At 36.4% G+C, this 16,212-nt stretch overlaps 1 protein-coding gene across 12 annotated transcripts in view; it reads left to right on the forward strand.

The window, feature by feature from the left end:
- Positions 1-16,212, forward strand: part of CDC42BPA (CDC42 binding protein kinase alpha) — a 192,468-nt gene that overhangs the window by 136,729 nt on the left and 39,527 nt on the right. For 10 of the 12 annotated variants that reach the window (XR_011049125.1, XR_011049123.1, XM_068411711.1 and 7 more), the window contains 6 exons: positions 474-598; positions 7,201-7,306; positions 7,910-8,058; positions 10,066-10,157; positions 12,885-12,961; positions 14,122-14,169. Coding sequence is in view for 10 of the 12 variants with exons in the window: in XM_068411711.1 (XP_068267812.1) it covers positions 474-598; positions 7,201-7,306; positions 7,910-8,058; positions 10,066-10,157; positions 12,885-12,961; positions 14,122-14,169 (597 nt within the window). In the remaining 2 variants the exon portion in view is untranslated. The remainder of the gene's footprint in view (positions 1-473; positions 599-7,200; positions 7,307-7,909; positions 8,059-10,065; positions 10,158-12,884; positions 12,962-14,121; positions 14,170-16,212) is intronic. The other 2 variants (XM_068411736.1, XM_068411780.1) reach the window with 1 other exon arrangement.

Raw genomic sequence — 16,212 nt, forward strand, 5'->3', positions numbered from 1 at the left:
TTAAGTTCAATTTCCCTGTCTGCAAATAAGTAAAATGAAAAATAGGGGAATGTGAGACACCTGGAGAATCTCAGGACTGGCTCGTGCCTGTATCTGTTAAGCCTCTCATTCTCCATGGTTACTAAACAAGGGAGAGGTTCGGCAGTTTTGAACATTCCACACCTATGTGGTGCAAAGCAGAAGCCTTCTAAGAGTCATAGAGATATTTGGAGACTAATTCTTCAGAAAACTAATTAATTTGTTAGAGTAAAAATTTAGTTCTAGTCCTTAAAAATGACCTTTCAGTACAGCTGAGGTCATACATGAGAAGAGATTCTGGCTTTTATTGTTAAATGATGTTTATTGTGATGGGTAGTACCAATTTTTAAAGCAGATGCACAATGTGGGAGAGGGGAGTACATGGCTTTGAGTCTGCACAGAGATGGAGTCACAGTAGCTTATACCTTTAACAAGTTGTTTAAATTCTCATTCAGCTCACCACCATGTTTGAGAGGCTGAGTATGAATAACCGGCAGCTGGAAGAAGAGATGAGAGACCTGGCTGATAAAAAGGAGTCTGTGGCCCACTGGGAGGCCCAGATTACTGAGATCATCCAATGGTGAATACTCTGCTCTAATGTCATTGTGTAACCCCTCAGTATGTGGTAGAACTGTTACTGAGTTTTTGCACTTGCATATGGCACTTGCAAGTGCTTAGGTGAAATCTCACATCCATCTCGGATTCTGCTGTATTTTTGCATAAGATTTTAATAATATCCAAATCCTGAAAATTGTGTTCCTCCTTAAGAGCGAAAGTGTCTTAGCAAATACCACTTTTTTAAGTGCAGAAGACTCATGGCCATTGGGTGTGGCTTGTGGCTTTGGAAGAATGCTGGAAGGAGTCATGTGCTAAGCTCACGCCTCCAAGGAGGAACAAGCCTGGGAAAAGCAGTGTCTGAGAGTATTTGTGTCTCAGCGTTAATTTCCTTCATCTGCTTGGCATGTGGTAGAATGAAATAAATACAGTGCAATTTTTATGTGATTTTTTACAAGGAGGGCATTTGAGACTACCACAAAGCCAGTCAAGTGATGTTTCTAATAATACTTTTGCTAAATAATGACATTATGTTTCTGAAGTCTTCCATCCAGTTCTAAAAAATTAAGGAAAAAAAACCCCTCAAGTTGAACCTATTAAGAGAAAAATATTGTTTTATCTAGGTGGCCTTTATTTTTGCTCTCCATGGCTGCTTCTTTGCCCACCCGTTTTGTAGTCCATTGCAGTGTTTAGCATCTGCAAAAACAGTTTGCATCCAGACTTTTTTTTTCAGATCATCCACTTCTGGGAAGATGTCATCATCATATAGTAATCTTTTTTTTGTTTTACTGCTTGATTTCCATTCCCCCCTTCCCCCCCATTTTCCCCATCTCATATCAGTGAAAAAATCTAATTTGTTGTGTCAAAGCCAAAGTGGGAAACATTTGTTTTAGTGAAACCTATTTTGGTATTGTTGTAGTGTCAGTATCATTTTGTTGTCCAAATACAGAGAAGTTTGGCTTTTCGATATAGCCATGTGAATCCATAACAAGAAAGAAGAGCTACCCTCTGGGTTTCTGGAAGCGTTTTGAACAGTGTTTGTTACATAAAATTATGTAATGCCGATCCGTGTTATGAAGTCCATAGTGTCTCAAGACATTGTATTCATAGAAGAAGACAAAAAAATTTAAAGGGTCCAATTTGTGTGTGTTCCTTTTAAATCTTGTCTCTCAGCTGTGAGTGTAGTAGATGGCCTGTGTCACAGAAATTAAAAAAAAAAGCACAAAACATGAAAGTTGTTTAAATTAACAGTTAATTTCTAGCCAATCAGAAATCTTTATTCAGAAAAAAATCAAGGTAACAAGAGAGACGAGTCTGTTATTTCACATTTCGTATTGTTTTAAGGTAATGCTTATCTGTCTTAATGCACCAAAGTAACCAAACCCCATTTTTCAGATTTACATGTGAAAGCACTCATAAAACTTGGTCAGTTCTGGAATTAGTTGTGGATTGTTTTACTTAACACTATGTAAAAATGTACCGGCGGCCATTAAGAATGTCGTTTCTCCAATTTATGAGAGTGCTTAATATTTTAAGATGTACTACTGATATGATAAAGCATCTTGCTCGTATGTCACTTAGGGATGTCACTTGGGCGGTGGTGGGTAAAAGGTTTGGGGTTGAGTTTTTTGTTATTTTTAAAGATACTTAATGAAAAAAGATCGGGAACATGCAAGACTAACTTGAAAGATACCATTTTACTGACCCTTTATGATAATATGGTGTCTTTTTAAACGTATGGAACTAAAAATTAAAGAGTTATGTGAAAAGAAAAAAAATGGAAGTACTGTGGGCAAACATTAAGGAGTTAAAATATCTGGCTTGGTTCCAGTTTTTAATCACTGTACACATCTCAATTTTCCCTCCATACTTCTCTCTGCTTATGTTAATTTTTTTTCAGCTATGTGAGGCCATATCTTCACTCACATTTTTTTCTTACTATGTTTAGATTTTCCGCATGTTACCGAGATAATCTGGTGATGTCCATCTGCTGTCCTTAGAATTCAGCACTGCATACTGAAACTAGGTCCTTCTCTGGGGATTTTTTTTTGCTGTGGAACATGGAGTGCTATAAGAAGTATTTGAACATCTATAATGATAAACATTTTGAAAGAAAAAAAACCCCTAATTTTGAAGAAAACTGATCTTATTTAATCAGTCACAAGCCTATGTTTTCCTTAGAAGAACATGCAATTTAAATCCATACCTGTCCACCTCGTCAGTATAACAACAGAATGCCTTGGAACTAACAGAGGGGGGTACAGCTTGTAGGCTTCCTCTTCAAAATGAACAGATTTTTTCACATAATATTACTTTAAAATATGTATTTTGAGTGCATACCTTCCTCTTAAAAATGGGTTTTGCCTACCATCTTTTTGTACCATGATTCATAAAGGATAGGAGACAGTAGATGGAATTCATTACTGGTTTTGTAAACAGGTTGCTCAGCTGCCTATGGTAGTTCAAGGGATCTGTTCTAGCCCTGTTTTAAGTAACACAAGCCCCAGGAGTCCCTTACTTCCTTTGAGTGCTTTGCCATCTAATAGAGATTTCTCTTCTCTCTGGAAATCTGCCCCACTATTAGAGTCCACATTTTGGGTGGTTAAGATTGTCACTTTCTTCATGACTCCTTAGGCCCTTCTAAATTATTTCTTTCAGATTTTATAACTTGTGAGTAATTTAAATGGCCTATCACATTCCCTTTAGCCTTTCCCTGATTTTTTACCGTGCTTTCTTGCATCTTGTTTAGGGCAAATGTACAAGAGCCTTTTTATTGCTGCTGTTATTATCCCAAGATGCCATAAATATAGCTAAAATCTTAATGTAAATACTTGAATCAAACTTGCATTGCGAATTCTACTGTGGTAGCAATAGACCCTCACAGATCATTCAGCCTTAATGGAGCTATTATATTGACAAGTTTCTATTAGCCAAATCACTCATCATTCCTCGACAAGAGTAAAAAATATTGAGGCTTTTATAGTCAGCTATAAATTTTCCTATGGGAGATGGGAGAGAGATTCATTGCATAGGAGGTTAATGCAGTCACTTTAAAAAGGAATCTTTTAAATAGCCGTGGTACCATGCTTTTGTTCTGTTGCAGAAAGGAGGTCGATGGAAGTCTTCGTAGTGATTCCCAGAGTACTTGGCAAGAATCTTAACTTATTAGTCTCTTTGGGAGGGATTTGTGTAACCTAGTTTTAGAAGTCCTAAGGTAGACAACTAAAATTAATCCCATGACTAGTACTGTAGAAGTCTCTTTTTCTCCCCACTGATGGAAAAGGAAGCCTGGACAGCTAGTTCAAATGACAAATTCTGTATTGTTGAGTGTGTTTATATGGATGAGCTAAATCCTACCTGATTTACCTATGGAGTGGGTGTTAGGCTTAGATTCAGCTGGCCAGAAGCTGTGACTGTTGTTTACCAGAAGACTCAGTTAATATTCTCCTTGTTGACTAGATATCTTTTCAATCAACTCTACTGTGGTTGATATTATCTTAATTATTTAAGATTCATTAAAAAAAAAAGCCCACAAACAAAAAAAAACTTAACCCCCCCCCAAACCCCAAACACTTCTGCATTAAATCAAATGTAAAAGAGCCCCAGTTTTTTTTGAAATCTAGTTGCTCTCAGAAGAAAGCACACACAAATTGTGGAAAAGGTTTAGCAAAAATTCTGGGCAAATTCAACTGTAAGAAATTCAAAACATGAAAAATTCCAACCAAAAAATTAAATTTTAAAGGAATTTGTACTATATCAATGTTCTAGGTTCTTTATAGTTAATGAACTAAGCTTGCAAGGGCATTTACATTATATATGAAAACAGAGCAGTTAATCTAACCTAAATTTTCAGTAAAGAAAATAAATTACTCTGGATGGAACCCAAAGAACTTTTCTTTCTGAGGTCTTTTGCTGTGCTTGTTTAGGGCTCTTGCAAGAAGGGAGGGCAAGGAGAGAAACATTAGTAAGAGTAACTTTACCATTCTTGCTTTATCTTTATTTAAAAAAAAAAAAAAGCCAACCAGACAAAAAAAACCCGGGTAAAACAGTAACAAATCGAAAAACTGCAAGAACTCTTTGAGTTCACATTTAATCAGTGCATCTCATTATCGAGAGAATGTTGCCATCTAGTGGACAGCAAAGCTGTATCTCAGCTCTAAATTGTACTGCTTGTATTTACTCTCACTCATTATAGATTTTTGCAAAAATTGACTTTATATATATATTTTCATTTTCTAGATTTCTGCATGTTCTGTGGAACTTCTCTCTGAGGTTATTGCATGTGCAGCTTTTCACAATTTAGAGCCTGAAGGTTCTGTGCATCACAAACGAAATCCCTGAAGTTTTTTCTCACCTTCCATGAGGGAAGGATCTCTATGGCATGATAAATATTGACAACGAAATTGGACATTTGAAGTTTTCCAGCTTTAATTAGAAAAGTTAAAAAATAAGGGACCATTTCAATTTTATTTTTAATCTGACATTGTCCCCTTTTTTCTGCAAAGATTTTATATGTCATTAAAAATAGAGAAGATCTAATGCCTATTTCTGAATTTCTTTTCCCTTCTTCTACATCAGGAAAACTTACCTTCTCACCTTGAGAACCTCACACTCTTTTTTATTCCTACTTACACTCTTTTCTTTTTGCTATGCATTTCATTATGCACCCTCCCACCTCCCCTCAAAGCATCTTATGCTACTTCTCACATCTTTTGCCCACTCCTCTACCCTAAGTGGTTTGTATAGGCCAGGATTATCTGTATCTGGTTGTCAAAATGTGTTTCATCCAGAACATTATGGAAAAAAGTGGCATGCTGCTTCCACTGAGTTCTGGTATACCTTGGGAAAAATACTGGCTCATTAATATCAAAACTCTCACTGACATTAATATCAAAACTCTCACAAACTTCTCACTGAGTCAGGACATGGGTTTGTTTTGTTGTTTTTTTTTCTTAGGCTCCTCCATACCTCTTGAACTAAGTTGTAGGCAGGGGACAAAGAAGATAAAGCCCAAAGCATGAATAAGTGCTTACTTTTTCATGCTGGGTGGGAATTTCATGGCAAATGGTCTCTATTTTTGCATTACCTTAGTCTGTATTAAAACAGTCATCTTTATATAAATCTCAAACTGCATGCCCAGAAATTACTGCAACCTGTAGATGTTTAGCCCGTAGCTTTTACATTGTGGTCTTGCCCTAAGGCTGCTATGGGAAAGCTATCCTGTTCCTCCTGTGCCCGTGGCAGTTCAGAGTAAGTGCTTTCTGTCTTTCTTGCTTCCAAGTGACTATCTATAAATCTTTGTTGAAACATTATATTCTTTTTATTAATTAATGGTAAACTTGCAAGTAGCACCATTTCCATATTCTCTGTGTGTATGAACCCCATAGTATCAACCAGAGAAACTTATATTGCCTTATAGGCATGGCGGTGGAATCACTTTCTGCAGAAATGTCAGTAAGAGACAAATTCATCCATCCAGACAACTCTCATCTTCAGTCTGTCATACTCAGGATTACTGTTACTAAGGAAAGATCAGGAAGCAAGGATAAGTTAATTTCCGTAAAGTAGAAAAACTATTTTCCCACTTTCCTATAAGTTATTTAAAACTATTTGAGGTTCATTACTTAGAGCACTTACTAAACATTTCTGTGGTTAGTGTTGGTAGATCTAACTGTGATCAAGCTGTGGCGTTAGACTGGTGGTCTCTGAGACCAGCTCAGAGACATGAGTATGCCCTGGTGTTGCAGAACTTAGTTTGTTTTCCTGTGGGCAAGGTGAGTATGTTCAGAGCTAGGCATGTAAGGTGAAAGGAAATATGTGGGGGGTTTTTTGTTTCGTTGGTTTTTTTTTTTCTGTTTGTTTGTTTTAGGTTTTTCATAAGCTACTTAGTTTCAGTGAGGTAATTTTTTAGCAACTTTCTTTTCTATGTTAATACCTGAGGCAAAGTGAAGAAAGAACCTTCTGCTGTGATTAATCACAGAAAGTTTTTTTTCTTTGTAAAAGATGATCAAAGAATCTGAAAAACAGACTTGTCTCCGCCTTGATGTGTTTACACCCAGAAAACCTGTCATGATAGAAAGAAAGCTTGGGGGGATGAGAGAGCCTATTCTGGCTTATGCTGTTTAATAACATTAGAATTAGACTCTCCCTGTTTAATTAGCATTTCTTGAAATAACATCACTGATTCTAACTACTAGTTCTCATAGGCAATTGATACAGTGAAGTCAGCCACTAGTTCCAGTATTATTTGGATGGTTGAACTGTTAATTATTGGTTATAAATTTCATCTTAATTTACTAAAAATAGGTTGAATCCTGAAAGGTTTCTGTTCCACAGTCTCAATTTCAGGTAGCTGACATTTATACTGAGATATATATTACTTACTTAGAGATGTAGTTCTTCAATCTTTATTCCTTACCTTAATGATGCATATCGTTTAATGGAATTCTGCAAAGACTTAGTTTTGTGTGGTTTTCTGTAATTTTTTTGTTTCCTTATGTTTTATGATTTTTGTTTTTCCATTCTGAATTTTTCTGTTTCTGGTTGCTATTTTGTGGAAGGGACTTCTGTTTTTTTTCTTTAGATTCTTTGGTTAAAACACCTCTTTCTTCTAATGTAATTGTTTAGGGTAAGTGATGAAAAAGATGCTCGAGGTTATCTTCAGGCCTTGGCCTCTAAAATGACAGAAGAACTAGAGGCCCTGAGGAACTCCAGTTTGGGTGCAAGAGCTACAGTAAGACTCTATTTCCATATCTCAGATTTTTTTTTTTTGTTTGAAAAAAACACTAATTTGATAGTTTCAACTGCGGTAATAACATGTCTGTAGCGTCTGTGTTAGTCAAAAGTTAAACTTCCCTAGAGCTTCCCTTCTGAATAACTGAATAGCAGATTTATTGTTTATCAATTACTTAAACACCGATGTCTTTATAATGTGATTTTATCTATGATATTGTTCAAGTAGCTACTTTATCATCATATATGAAATTGTTGAAGGAAATGTATACTTTGGTCATGAAAGCCTTGAAATCTTTCACTTGTGAAATGTGACTGTCCTTCATAGCTGTCATTTGAATTGAGGCACATTCAAAAATCTCTTTGCTTCTGAGATCATGACAACATAAGACGTTCATCTTGCCTATTAAGTACTTGAGTTTAAAAATAATAATGCTATTAATACTCTTTTAATTTTTTAATTTTAGATTACTTTGGGGTTAATGAACTCTTGTGTTAAGAACGTAACAGACTGAGAAATGTAATTGTTGAAGGTAGTTACGTTCCTAATTTTCTGCCTTCTTTCCTCTTACTCTTTCTTCTCCCTTTTTTTATTCTTTACTAGGACATGCCCTGGAAGATGCGCCGCTTTGCAAAACTGGATATGTCTGCAAGGTTAGAACTACAGTCTGCTCTTGATGCTGAAATCCGAGCCAAACAGGCTATTCAAGATGAGTTGAATAAAGTCAAAGCTTCCTGTATCTCTACAGAGTGGTAAGAATGAATTGTTCTAATGGAAATTTACTTTGATACCTCCCAGGGAATGTCATCAAATCATGGTTTTAACGATCTTATCTGTCAAAACTTGATAATGAATGATGTGCCAGTTTCTTATATCCCAATGTGAAAAAAAGACCATATCTCTCTTCATTGTGTAAGCAGCTGAACACTTAGTGGGAAAATTTGAAATCTTGAAGCCTTTCACAGGGGACACTTTCTCTTTAATAGAATATAATCTCTCCTAGTTGTGATAACAAGTGCAAATGTAAGCAGAGTTTGGTTTTTATCTTAGAATATACTCTTTTCCATTCTATTGATAGCTTCATTGGGTTAACTGACAAACATCAATTATTGCATACTGATTTGCACAGTAACAAGATGTATGTATGGAAGATTACAAATTCTTTTATTCCCTCCTACGAATTCTTTTATTCCTTCCTCAGACCTTTCTTCCTTCTCTCTCCCCCCTTAAATTACAAAAATTTATTCTGAGTTGGGTGCATGTATGAAGCACATTAGTGGGAAGACATTCCATTTCTAGGACTACAGCTTCAATCTAGCTCAGTTCAACACTGCCCAAAAGACCAAGAGAAATCTCTTTGAGTCCTGTGAACATGGCTCTAGTGGCACGAGACTTCTTCATAGCACCCACCATTGAAACTGGTGCCTGTTTCCTTTGTTAGTTTAGACACAGAAATCAAAGACAAAACATGACCTTTTCTATGCCTACAAGAGAATCCTTCAAATTAGAGTTTGAGGCATGTTTAAGAATAAGCTTGCACTGCTGCTAACCATTGCAAGTAAGTTCTGCTGAAAAAGAAAGGCTCGAATTTCTTTAGCTGTAGTTCTGATTCCTTTTACAAGCTGTTAACTCTGTTAAGCGAAGAGATTTTAATAGATAAAATGCAAAAATATGTTCTAATACAAAATAAATATTGTTTGAATAGTTCCTGTGATATGTTGTAATTTGACTTAAACTAAAGCGTGTCAAATTTGCCACGAGAAGACAATTGGTCCTGTACTATGATGTGATAGTAGTTACATTTCCAAATTAGGAATCCCACTGGGCTGGGGATGCAGTGTTAGTCCTTTGAGTTGGTGTAGGTTGAAGAAGGCACTCAAGCTGAAGTAGGACTTCTGAGCCTCATCTTAGATGCACACCCATTCTGTTCCTCTTACTACTTTTTCTACAAAACAATTTTTACAGTAGCAATTCTCTCATATTGCAGTGTCTAAGCACATAGGTAGACAATACATGGCGTGGAAGTGGCTTCTAGCAGAGAAGGGGTGGGGTGTGGCATAGGAATTTCAAATACAAGCAAAATGAAGAATTTCTCTTCAGTCTTGTTTGAGGAGCACTGACTTGTTTTGCAGCTTTAGGAAAGCAGTTGGACAGAGCTGAGATTCAAGGATGTTATCTGTAAAATGGGAATACCTTTTTCACCTTGCTTGGGTGTTTTTCAGGCCAAGTAACATGATAATAGGCAGCACCGTAGATCGTCTAAGAACAGGAGAACTAATGTTTGCTTTGATAGGCAAGAATGAGAAGCGTGGTAGAAATGCATAATAGTGTTACCTATCAGTTGTGAATCAGAAAGCACTGAAAACTAACTGTAAAGTAACTGAGAAGAAAAATAGTTCAATATAATCAGTTAGAATCAGAGGCACTGTGAATCAACAAATTTTAAAAAAAAACAGTTTTTAAGCATAAAAATACATGTGGTCTTTTTTTCTCATTCACAGGATACAGGCTTACACAACTACTCGTAAATTAGAAACACGAGCCTATTTAATGGGTAAACAGGGGCAGTTAATTGCTTGTTCTGGCTTTTTAAAGATAAACAGGTCCCAATAGATTTCTGAATTCATTCTCGCATTTGATGACATCATGAAGCTTGCTGGGCATTAATTTTTAAATAGCATGCGAAGGTGGACAAAAAGTGACTTGTATCGTGGGTTCTCGATATTTACACAGATTTTTTTGTTTGTATTCTTTTAAAGTAAATTGCAAGAATCTGAGAAGAAGAACATGGAACTGTTGACAGATATTGAAAGACTGAAAAAGGAGACAGAAGAGCTTAGATCAGAAAAGGGTATGGCAACTGATATCCAAGTAAATGACATGTGGCACGTTGGTGGGTACATCTTATCAATTAAGTGTCACCTTGCAACTAAAATATGATACCAACGGACTTTCACATACAAAATGTGAGCAAAACAATTGCATGTTAAGATGTACCCACAGCCAGTTGCATTTGCACTTCTAATACATACTTGTAACAAGCTTCAGTTTTGTTGATATACTTGAACCAGTAACGTATTATTTGAGTTGGAACTGCATTATTTTTATTTGGCATGTCTGTGGTGCTTTACTGCCAGAAAACTGTTAGAAGTATAGATATAAATTTTTTTCCCCTTTATGATGGGTGAAGGTATTTAGACTTCACTACTGATCATAGTGTTCTTCATCTATGAATGTTTTGGGCCTTTCTACACAAACAACTGCAGAGGCGTTCATAGCATTCATTTGTTTCTGGGATGACTTTGTTGATTGGCTTTGTAACCACATAGTGAGCAGTGTGGTCGTGTTTGCTTTGCTGTGGTATTAAAGAGTATGTTCTGGGATTTCTAGTGCATCTAACAGTATTTCACATTGTTGCTGGGAGAAGAGACTTTTTGGTAATTCTGAAATGAAAAAAATTTTCATTGAGAGATGATTGATGGTTTGGCTGATTCTTTGCAGTTCCTGTAGTAGCTGTAATATTTGTATCTTACGAGTCACATGGGAAGAAGTGATTTTTCAGGCCAAATGGAATTACCTAATTTTCTATAGGGAACTGTTTGAACTCCAGAGTTTCAAAATCCTGGCAACAATTGCTGCATAGGGATATCAAACATTGTTCAGCCTTTGCAACCTAACAGCATGTCAGTCAATAATGTATTGTAGTTAATGTTCATCTCCTATATATAAGCCTCCAAGTGCTGGTTGACTGGTAAAAATAATATGAACCTATACAGAACATTAAGAAATGACTGGTGCCGATTAGCAAATAAGACTTGGGGAATTGATATTTGTTCATCTTGATGCTTAGCACTGCTACCAGGATTGTACTTCTTCCAAGTGCTTGGAGAGGAAATCTTGATAGCATCTCCCTGAAGACAATAATGCTTTGTCATGTTTAGCTTTCATTTGTAGATTCTTGAACTGTTTAAAATATTATGCATGGTTACTCAGCTTCTGAAATCTTCCTTTGCGTTAAACAAACTATTAAGAATTTATAATTAATATTTTACCCTGTATTTTTTCCAGTGTTGAAAACCTTATTGGTTTTGTCAAAATAGAGATATAAACATTTACTCTTTTCTTAAAAAAAAAGAAAAGAAAGAAAATGTACTGTTCAAGGAAAAGTTAGCTATTATGTTTTTTGCCAGAAGTAGGTTAATAAGATTGTACTGCAACTATTTAAGTATTTTGATAGAAATACACCTTAATCCAAAAATCCTTATTATCTTTGAACTTGATATTCTTTTAAAAGAAGAAACATACTGAAGTTTGAATCATGAACTGTATACAGGATTCATATGTAGTCAATGTACAGTTGTAGAGTAACTTCCTGAGTGTGGAAATTGATTTCTAGGAAGGGATTACTTAGATTAGCACTTGAATCCTTTGCTGTTTATAAATATGTTCCAGAAACTTAGGAGGGTGGGGAAAAAGGTTACTAGAATGATTCTGTAAAGTAGCAGGAAATTTGAGAATTGTTTTTAGTCTTTTAGTGAGGTTTCAGTGTATTTATATTTTAAAGAAGAAAGGGTTCTTTGTAACTTCTTCGTTCACTGTGGATTATATTTAGAGCAGCAGGGTGATACGGCCAGTTAGAGCAAGATACTAACATTTTTTAAAAGGAATAAGTGACCTTTGATAGCATCAGTCTTTCGAGATGCACACAGCCCTGCAGGTTCTGGTCATAGTAAGCGTGTGTGTGTGTGTATATATATATGTATATAAAAAAATATATTTATAGTGTTCAGGAAGCTAGAGATTGTACACATCTGTGATTTATAAACACCTACAGAGCAACTTGAACTATAGGCCAAAGGAAAGAAGAATTAAAACCAAAAAGATCTATCAGTTGAAGCAAGTTAAAATAAGTCAAGATGTGCCAGCCTCTGCAGCTCCAGAGGATGCAGCATTGCTGCTCTGCTTACTGGCTGAAACCCGTGTAGATGGTGTAGCGTGACAGAGACATTTGAAGCTTTACCCAGGATTGAATTACTCCTGGACGTTCAAAAGTGAGAGGCGGCAGACAGGCATAGAGCATGGGTCAAGGAGCCCGTGCTATTTGGAAATGCAGCGTGTTCCCCAGATACCCTGTTCTATACGTCTTTGTGGAACCTCCCTGTTTGCTAGAGCTGCCTGGTGACGATAAGCTCTCCAGCGTGCGACTGGAGCAGCGATGGCGCCTGCTGCCTTAGTGCATATGCCTGTACGTCGTGCAGTGCCTGTTGCAAATGGACCTGAGCACATTAGAAACCTGTGCATCCTGCATAGTAGACATGTACATAGAGTATGTTTTTATGTTGAATTCACACCACGCACATACTAGTTTGGGAAAGGTTAATTAAACGTACGCTGCTTGCTTAGTGGGTGTATGTCCTTTAAAAAAGTCTTTTACTCTGGAAAACAGACCAAATGTGACAACTCGTTTTAAAAAATGCAGGTGGTTCGGGTGGATACCCAAACCCTGTCTCAACAAAGCAAAGGTCCTCCATGAAAAGGTCGTTTTTCTGTAGCTTAAAAACCTGCTGCTGTTTTCTAGGTGTAAAGCACCAAGACTCACAGAATTCTTTCTTGGCATTTTTGAATGCGCCTACCTCTGCTCTGGATCAATTTGAAGTAAGTGTACAGCTATTCTAACTCTCTGTTAGTCAGTGGAACTACTGCTGTTATGTGCAGGTTATATGCGTGTTTGCTGGGAGTTTGCTGCTGTATTTTAGTCCTATTGGCCCGTTTATATTTGTGTATAATAATATATGAGTATTGTTTGTCATTTGCAGTGCTGTCTACCCTTGAACACTAGTAATCATAGTGAATTCTCTCTCAAATCTTGAATGCAGAAATTTTCCTGATTTTTGTAATGAGCCTAATAAGAAGAGTTGTTCAAATGGCCTTACTTTGTGTTCAGAAAAATGCTAAGTATTGCGGATACTGGTTTGGTAAAAATGAGAGAAAATACATAAATAATCCTTGAGTGTATTCCATGAAGTCATTGGTACTGTATATTTATTAGGCTTTTTTCAGCTTCTCTTCATTTTACACAGATCTGTAAAATCCAGATAATTACTATTCATCTCCTCTCCACAGATCCTATATATTTAAAAAAATAAATCTGTTTAATTTCTTCATCACTTTTAGACAAAAGACCAGTTTAGGTAGAAAACCTGGAAGACAAAAATTGAAGTGATACTGTACGTTTCATATCTTTTTTTAATCAACAGTAAGCAATGCATCATTTTTCTTTTGAAAGAACAGCTGGAGTGAAATATTGGTTATACTGAATTCAGAGGGGACAAGGCACCACCTTTACACTTATGCATTGGTCTAAAATTTGCCCCCATTTTTTTTCCTGAGGGGTGCACAAAGGTCATCCCATTTAGCTATGAAAGACCATAATCCCTGATGTTATTGATGTTCCAAAATTTACTTTCTTTTCATTGTGTATTCATTAATTCATTGTTCTCTCTTGAAGTCTTCACAATTAATACCATTTTTTAAAATTTCCTTTGTAATTATTTATCTTATAAGTTACTTTCAATATAAAAATCCTGCTGGAGTTTAGGAACATTATTTTATTGATTGAATGCTGGAAAAACAGGTAGTTTATTGATTAATTGTCTATGAAAGGCAATTAATGAAAACTTACTGAGGTAACTGTTACTGGCACTAGTTATTTACAGTTCTTTATTTTTGCACTTTTATTTGTACTGTACAGTTTTCTTCATCCATCTCTTTCTCTCTCTCTCTTTTTTTTTTTACTGCTGTTTTCATTAAAATAGGATTCCTTTTCCTCCTCTTCATCCTCATTGATTGATTTTATGGATGACGTAAGTCTTTGACATTCAAACCAGTAAATCCCTCAATAACAGAGATTAGTTGATTGATTTGGAATATTCAAACATTGATGCAGTCAACTTAAAAAATCTGCAAGTGCAGTGGAGAACAGAGTGTTTCTGTAATAGCGTACTTACACCTATTTATATAGGTAGATGTTCAATTTTAAAGTAAATGTTTTTCTTTAGGTGTGGGTGAAGAATTCTTAATTGCAAACAGTTTTTCTAATGGGGAGAAGCTGCTTTTGGGCCTTATCTACTGATATGGCCTGTGGAAAATGGTTCCAAAATCACTGGTGTGTTTCTTTCATTTAGTTCTATTACTTCATGTCATTACTTTATCATTAGTTGTTTCCAAAAGTTTTCTGATTGCTTCAATGAAAATGTTTTCCTTTCATACAGTTAATTTCTGTTGGATCAAATAAAATACTGTCTCTCTGTAAGAAGTATTGTTAGAAGTAATTTTCACTGTAACTGAACTTGTTACTTTTTATTGCCATTTAAGATGCTAGTTTTCTGTCAGGACAGTGTTTAAATATTTACCCTAATTAATTGCATACTAAGGGAATTGAGTTAAAAGCTAAAAATTGACTGCATTATATTGCTTCCAAACTGAAGAAGCAGGCACATAAAAGTAAATAATAATAAGCTTTTTAAAATCAAAGTATACACTATGCATCCATGGTAGAGAACCATCCACTACAACTCTGTAGGTATAGTGTGTGTGTAAGTCTACGTGTGCTTGTATATCTGTGTATACACATACACATATTTATACATATGTATTTAAAATAGTATAATCCTATTTGCATTTAGATGTGATATAATTAATTTTATTCTAGAAATGTCTGCTGTGAAGAGTATAACAAAGAGGGTATAGTATATGGGCCTATTCTACTGATTGCATTTCCTTTGACAAACTCTGAAAGAACGCTTTCCTTCTAGATGCTTTTTTCTGTAAGTCAGGTATATACCTTAGACAAAATGTGAAGGTACATCTGTGGTACCATAGTAGAAGGTATTTGTCTGCATTTTTGTATAGCATGTAGAAAACCTTGTCTTGCTGATATTGTTCGAATTTTCTTACATGAAAAAAATGAGAGTACAGTTTCCTGATATGTTAAATCTAGAATAAATGAGTAATATTTATATCATTTATCTGTATTAAAGAAGTGTTCTCTGTGTTGCCTGAGTGTTAGGAACACTTAGTTTGTATCAGCAGGTTCTTTTATAGAAAGTTGCCTTTAACAATATCTAATACTCTCTCCTAAAAGCTGTTAAAAGAGAAATAAAGTACATATGTGGCAGAGTAGCGGATAATCACAGAATCACAGAATCAACCAGGTTGGAAGAGACCTCAGGGATCATCGAGTCCAACCGTTGCCCTTACACCACCCTGTCAACTAGACCATGGCACTAAGTGCCATGTCCAGTCTTTTCTTAAACACATCCAGAGATGGTGACTCCACCACCTCCCTGGGCAGCCCATTCCAATGTCTAATAACCCTTTCTGTAAAGAAATTCTTCCTGATGTCCAACCTGAACCTCCCCTGGCGAAGCTTGAGGCTGTGCCCTCTTGTCCTATCGCTAGTTGCCCGGGAGAAGAGGCCAACTCCCACTTCACTACAACCTCCCTTCAGGTAGTTGTAGGCTGCAATAAGGTCACCTCTGAGCCTCCTCTTCTCCAGGCTAAACAACCCCAGCTCCCTCAGCCGTTCCTCGTAGGTCAGACCCTCCAGACCCTTCACCAGCTTGGTCGCACTCCTCTGAACTCGCTCCAACACCTCAACATCTTTCTTGAAGTGCGGGGCCCAGAACTGGACACAGTATTCAAGGTGCGGCCTCACCAGTGCCGAGTACAGAGGGACGATCACTTCCCTAGACCGGCTGGCTACACTATTCCTAATAGAGGCCAGGATGCCATTGGCCTTCTTGGCCACCTGGGCACACTGCTGGCTCATGTTTAGCCGGCTGTCAATCAGCACCCCCAGGTCTCTTTCCACAAGAAAGTTTTCCTGGTTGCCACTTAGTTGTTTT

The sequence above is a fragment of the Nyctibius grandis genome, chromosome 1 (genome assembly GCF_013368605.1).
Source record: "Nyctibius grandis isolate bNycGra1 chromosome 1, bNycGra1.pri, whole genome shotgun sequence".
In the NCBI taxonomy this organism is placed as follows: Eukaryota; Metazoa; Chordata; class Aves; order Nyctibiiformes; family Nyctibiidae; genus Nyctibius; species Nyctibius grandis.